Source organism: Odontomachus brunneus, unplaced genomic scaffold (genome assembly GCF_010583005.1).
Source record: "Odontomachus brunneus isolate Ranch 3 - 2012 unplaced genomic scaffold, Obru_v1 Obru_scaffold_015, whole genome shotgun sequence".
NCBI classification, from domain to species: Eukaryota; Metazoa; Arthropoda; class Insecta; order Hymenoptera; family Formicidae; genus Odontomachus; species Odontomachus brunneus.
Genome location: NW_022639465.1, coordinates 3,136,715 through 3,143,337, shown reverse-complemented (window position 1 = coordinate 3,143,337; position 6,623 = coordinate 3,136,715). Strand labels below are relative to the sequence as shown.

The window sequence follows — 6,623 nt, the reverse complement described above, 5'->3', positions numbered from 1 at the left end:
TGTGTGTGTGTGTGTGTGTGTGTGTGTGTGTGTGTGTGTGTGTGTGTGTGTGTGTGTGCGTGTACGTGCGTATGTATATGAGTGTACATGAATGTATGTGTGCGTGTGTGTCGACGAGCATGATGAAAAATTTTTATTCACCTGTAACGTTGTGTACGTCAAAGAAAGATGAATATATAAAATGAATGTTTTAAATATTCGTCTGAGTCACGTGTTATCGCAAGTTTCACGTAAAAAATAGAATGACTGCGGTTTTCTTTTGCCGAATAAAGTGGTGCCTCTAATAGGAGACACCTTAAAGATAAAACACGATCGCTGTATCTTGTATGATGTGCATGATGAGAAACGAATAAAGCGAAACATGTACCGTAGATTGCATAAAATTTCACGCGACTATCAAAAGAAGATTTTATTTGTAGAGATATCATTCATGATTCGACAAATGTTGAATCATGAGATAGAGAGAGAGAGAGAGAGAGAGAGAGAGAGAGAGAGAGAGAAAGCGCGAAAGAGACGAGCAGTAAAAAAAGTATGAATTTCTTGCGACCGAACGCAATCACTAGCTCAACTACAGTCTCAATATGTATGATAATGATAATGATGCTGATGCTAATGCTGCTGATGATAATGATGCTGATGATGATGATAATGATGATGGTAGTGGGTGGTGGTGATAATGATGGCGATGATGATGATGATGATAATGATAACGGTATACAATGAAAAACTATAATAATTGAACAACGCCAACAAATTCTCTCTATGATTAAGTAACAACATTGGACGCAGGCTACCCTAAGTGTTAGTTTAAATAACAATTAGCTCTGTTCTTTCAAAGCGACAACCTTTCACTGCTTTTCCTTTCGTACAGAGAAAAATAAAATATTTTACATAATTCACACATCGTTCATTTTTTCTGCATTGTCATGCAGCCAATAAATGCAATAAAGACAAATACCAAGTAGCGTGTAGTGCGTTACCGCGAGCAAAAGAAACTTTGTTCAATGTTTACTGATACGTCACAACGCGAGATCTCATTTAAAAAGTATAAGGTAACGGTCGAAGCGGTGGAGGTAGGTCGTCGCTTGAATTAGATCTACGAATGTCACGGACTAGCGAAATCTAGCACTCAATAAACTGTCAAATTCGTATTCGTGTATACGTGCGTGCCTGCTCGCTTACTCGTCACAGAAGGAGCGAGCGTATGGACGCAAAGAAGTAGTAGTGCGCTCACGCGTTCTACGAGCTACAAGTCAGTTCCATCAATCGTTACAATCGTCATATAAAGTTTAATCTAATTACTCGTTTCTCGTTACTCTCCCTTGCATTTTATTATTTACCTATTGTTATTTGCACATATCTTTGCACTTCATCTTCTCCGAAATAATTTGCGAGATGGGAAGAGAGAGAGAAATGTTTCTCGAAGATTAATCGACCAATCTTCAGACTTTACTTTAGTTTCTCTCGTTTCGTGTCATCTTATTTTTCTTTCTTTCCCTATTGTGTTCTTTACGATTTACGTCCGTTCGCCCGCTCTTTCGATTAATATATTTCTTTCTCGCGTATCAAAGATATATAATTATGTAGTCACTGCAGAACGATCTCTAAGGATCTCAATGTTTTGCGAGGATCGTTTCGCCGTACGCAATCCAACAGGCGGACAGGACTTGCCTTTTTCTACTCGTCTCGACAGGACACAGGGTAGACTAACGTACCTAAACCTACCTAATGACTTGAAATAATCCCAGTACTAGTGTTAGATCAACATAAGGTATCAGAGAAAGTCGAATATGGACCTAAAAGAGATCGCGCGTCTACGACCTCGTTCCAGCATCTTCGCTTTCGACGTCGACGCTCGGTCGGAATGATCATTTCGAAATTTCGTTTGAACGACGTCAATATATCTTGCGACTCGATGTTACTTGTCGGGCGACACATTACCATCTATATCGCACACAACTAATATTCCACTGTATCCAAAATTGTTTTCTCTTGTCGCAAAATAAAGAAAAATAAATTCGAAAATTAATTGCAATACAATTAATTGCAATACAATTAATATAATGCGTATAATATTAATCAAGGATTATTCAAAACGAATGTGCTTTGAGGTTTGATGAATTCGATGAGCGATGAACGAAAAAAAAAAAGAGAGAGAGAAATAATCAGACCTCGTTAAACGAGAATTACGTCGTGATGGCAAAGATGAGGTCGTAGATCGGTCGCGCGCGAAAACGAAAGATAAAGATACGGGATATACTATGCATTAGAACAACGTTGCTTTTTGAGTTTTTTGTTTTAGCTGCCAACCTCTCTTGTCTCTGTCTTCCAGTATGCTTCGTTCACCAGCACCTGCCTTGTGATGTTCTGTGGACAAAGAGGGACTTAAAACCGAAGCAAGTGCAACGTGAATATACCCCGAGGGCAAATCCACGTGATTCGCGAGGTACTTTTGTCTCGTTTTGGGAACTCGTGAGAAAATCCATTTACATATGAAATGTTTGTACGCTAGTCCGACGAGTATGTATTGCTCGATATATGGATGATTACTGAAATGAGAGGATGCCGATTTGTGGTAAACGATAATACCAACACAATTTCGCAGGTATCTCGGGGTTAGAATATTAGAATTTTTATAATCATTTAAAATGTCGCTGTGTTGCACAACTCGTCAACATCTATCGCAAACTCTCTCGAGTCTGAGAAGTGTGTGATATGCAGAAAATACCGATAACGCAGCTCCGTCTCTGACCTCTACGTCTGACCTCTACGTCTGCAATCGAGTATTGACACAGCTAATGATAACAAATCAAATTCCGTTTGTCGCTTTTGATTCGATCGATTCGACACGTATGATCTATCAATCGTTGCAACTTTCCGCACGCTTGAAATTGCGCACCGAATCAATATTGCGTGGAAATTAAAAAAAGAAAATTTGTGTAAAAAGGTGAAAAAAATTAATGTAGACAAATTCATAACGAAAAAAAAAAGGAGTAGAAGACAGAAAAAAGCAAGCAGATCAGCGATAATTGTTATAAGAAATTTCGTACTATTTTCCTCGGAAAGAAGAAGAAAGAAGGAAACGAATTGAAATTAATACTTCGCATCCCTCTTGATAGACGATACGTGGACGTGTGATTGTCGATTGGCTTTTGACGGCCAACTCTCGATTTCACGTATTTCACGCGATAACAACAGCGATAACGAAGAGAGAAAGAGAGAAAGAGGATCTTACCGCGTTCTCGCGTCGATCAAACACCGGCATGCTGACCGATGTCATCAGTTTGTACTTCTGCAGTTCGCTGCTCTGGTCGTGCCGTCTTTTCTGCTTCTTCACAAATCGCCGGTCCTGCTCCTCCGAGTTCAACTTTCTTCTGTAGTTAACTAGGAAGCGCTCCTTCTGTTCCTCGTTCTCACGCCGCTCCCATAGCGAGTCGGTCATCTTCGGGTCGGTTATATCGGCGTAAACGGGCGTCCAGATGGTAGGATGATCCGTACGACCCAGAACCAAAGGTCTTGCCATCACCGGCACATATTTTAACACCTGGCGGTTTTAAAAAGCTTGATGGATCTTTGCGAAAAGTTATTATTATTATAAGTTATGTTTATTATTATCTCCATTATTACGCTTTGAAGTTAGATTCTCTTCGCTTAAAATTAAAATTCCCGACCCGAGATCATCACGAGATTCAACAAATATATTCAATTGTAATCGACATCATAGAAAAAGAGAGAAGAAAAAGGAAAATACATAACGCTTTGCTATAAAGAGATTAGAAAAAGCAATTAATTATGGAGAAAAAATCTCAATGTTAAATATTGAGAGAGCACTTTCGTCCAACCGACCTCCTCTCTAACTTCTGCCGGGGTGCACAGATGCACAAAGTATCCTCTGTTGGCGCAGGCCATCCACTGTACCTCCCGTACATCGGCGACTTCACGGCCGATCAGATAAGTGAATATCCTGACGGGCATGTCGGCTTTGAGAGGCTCATCGGGATTGTCTTTCCAATTGTACGATTCAAAAATCTCCTGGTAGTTGTACGGCACTCCGTCGGTAATGAGCATGATCGCCTGATTGCATCTGGCACCCTCCCTCTCGATACGGAATGATTCGAGCAGTTCGAACGCGGTGGTAAGCGCCAGGGAGAAGTTGGCAATCTTCTCTGTCACAAGATGCGAAATGGCCTTCTTCAGCTCGCGTACGTTTGCCAAGTTCGCTTGAACCAGGGTGTCGTTGAAACACGGCACTACCTACGATCAATAGCGATATTCTCGAGATTGCTGAAAATATATATACACACACACACACACACACACACACACACACACACACACACAAATGCATGCACACACGTAAATAACATATAATTCCCTTCCCTCTTGGATCACGTTCGATTCTCTCGCCGAGTTTACCTCCTTTGTCACGTTGGAGAAGGTGATGATATTGACAAAGTCGTTGTTGCCGAGCGTGTCGAGGATGTTGTTAATCACATGTCTGGCGATCTCTCTGCGTATGCCGGTCATACTGCCGGAAGTATCCATCAGGATGAGAATGTCCTTGGGACTGGTCGCCGCCTCGATGTACCAACTCCTGGTTCTGCAGTCGAACAGATCCACTGACTGCATGTACCAGTTTGTAGCGGGGTATTGGCGCATGAAGCCGGTTGCGCTGCCAAAATACTGCCAGGACAATGACGGGTCCTGTTCATAATTATTGATAAAAGTCCGATCGAGTGCCTCGGACCACTTGATCGCCCGGATGACATTTGAAGCGCGCTCGTACACGTTGGTGGGCACGTGCACCGCGGACATGTTAACGTTCACATCGCCACCGAAATGAGGACTGTACTCAACATCGATAGTATTGTTCTTCGCGTTGATAAAGTCGAAGGTCGAAGGCGGATCCACGTCGAGCGCCGACAACGCCGATGTCTCGGCCACATCCATTATCCTCTGTGAGCAAAAACGATTTTTACGTCTCTTACTTGTCTTACTTGTTACTTATATGTTTTACGTGTCTTACTTGTCGCATTTAGTTATTAGGTTGTTAGATGAAAGAACGATAAAAAGGAAGGAGTCACGGCAATCAAAATAAAGGGAGAACTGTACCTTAATAGCCGAGATCTTGGACTCCATCATGACCTTAATATCCTTAGCGATCTCGTGAACAAGGGATTTTCCGTCACGTGGCGTCACTTCCGCTTGTTTGTAACTCTCGTGGAACTTCTCCACGTTTGTCACGTATTTGCCCAACTGCGATAACTCGAAGCCCAGTTTGTGCGCCCATGTCTTCACTCTGCCACACAATATCAAACGTATGTGACATTAATAATAGGACAGAATAATAATTGCGAAAACTTGAAGAAAAACTGTCACTTTATTGTTATTTTATTTACAAAATATTTGCAAAGAACCCTATACCATACGTCCAATTATTTTTTATTGTATTGCGCGCGCAACGTCGCACTTTTCATCGTCTAAAAATATATGTATCTACACACAAATTACGTTCATATATCGCTTTCATCCGTGCATTTGTTCCCCATATCATGAAGACAAAACACGAAGATTGGGCAAAAAACGATCACTCTGCTCATTTATTCGTAAAGTCTCACACGATAACCAGAAAACAAGAAGTCAGATTCATATGTCAGGTTTATATGTCAGATGACGACGATGTTGCGCGAATGTGATGCGTCTCGTCTCAACTGATTGAACGCGACAAAACCACGATAATTTCATTCGCGAGAGAAGTTCGATTCGTCCACGACAAGTGTGACTTGTATAAACGTGAGAGAATCAACCCTTTCCCACGCGAATAAATATAGAGAAGGTCGCTTATATCTTTACGATATGGACGATTCGATCGCGCGCGCATACGCGTATAATAATATAATGCGACCGTTCCACATAATATCCACGAAACAGACGTCACAACGAAAACGATCGCGAAATTCTTTTCTACTACCGAGATTCTGTTTTTCAACAGACACATTATCGCCGCAACGTTTTCGTCGAGAGACACGATTTTTCATAGTTGACCTAAATAATCGCACACGCGACAACGACGATTAGACTGGCGTTGTTGTCACCAAGTATCTAAGAACGAGCACGAAAGCGAGAATGGATTGACAAATCAATTCGCCCGCTGTACATACGTGTTGAAAGAGATTCGCTGTTCACTACGGTCAGGTGCCTCGATCAGGATCAAGACGACGACAACGGGTATAAAGCAGGGCCTCATAACTTTTCCCTAATCTGTTGGCCGCTATGGCACCGCTCCCGCTGTTCCAGTTGCTGTTCACGCAAAGACACGATAAACAACACTGAGACTCGCGCCTGGCATCAAGGACCGCCTGGCATCAAGCTCTTGGTCGCCGTCGCCGTCGCCGCCGTCGCCGTCGCCGTCCCCGTCGCCGTCGCCGTCGCCGTCGCCGTCGTCGTCGTCGTCGTCGTCGTCGTCGTCGTCGTCGTCGTCGTCGTCGTCGTCGTCGTCACCGCCACCGCCACCGCCGCCGCCACCGCCGCCGCCGCCGCCGCTGCCACCACCACCACCACCACCGCCGCCGCCGCCGCTGCCGCCACCGTCGTCGTCGTCGTCGTCGTCGTCGTCGTCGTCG

The 6,623-nt window shown here is 43.2% G+C and overlaps 1 protein-coding gene across 5 annotated transcripts in view; it reads right to left on the bottom strand.

The window, feature by feature from the left end:
• Nucleotides 1-6,482, bottom strand: part of LOC116841287 (voltage-dependent calcium channel subunit alpha-2/delta-3) — a 19,686-nt gene extending 13,204 nt beyond the window's left edge. For 2 of the 5 annotated variants that reach the window (XM_032809044.1, XM_032809046.1), the window contains exons 1-6: nucleotides 6,162-6,481; nucleotides 5,113-5,299; nucleotides 4,417-4,956; nucleotides 3,847-4,254; nucleotides 3,236-3,544; nucleotides 2,311-2,367 (exon numbers count right to left, since the gene is read on the bottom strand). In XM_032809044.1, the coding sequence (XP_032664935.1) occupies nucleotides 2,311-2,367; nucleotides 3,236-3,544; nucleotides 3,847-4,254; nucleotides 4,417-4,956; nucleotides 5,113-5,299; nucleotides 6,162-6,247 (1,587 nt within the window). In that variant the 5' untranslated portion in view covers nucleotides 6,248-6,481. Of the gene's footprint in view, nucleotides 1-2,310; nucleotides 2,368-3,235; nucleotides 3,545-3,846; nucleotides 4,255-4,416; nucleotides 4,957-5,112; nucleotides 5,300-6,161 lie in introns of all 5 variants that reach the window. The other 3 variants (XM_032809048.1, XM_032809049.1, XM_032809045.1) reach the window with 2 other exon arrangements.
• Nucleotides 6,483-6,623: the final 141 nt, after the last annotated feature.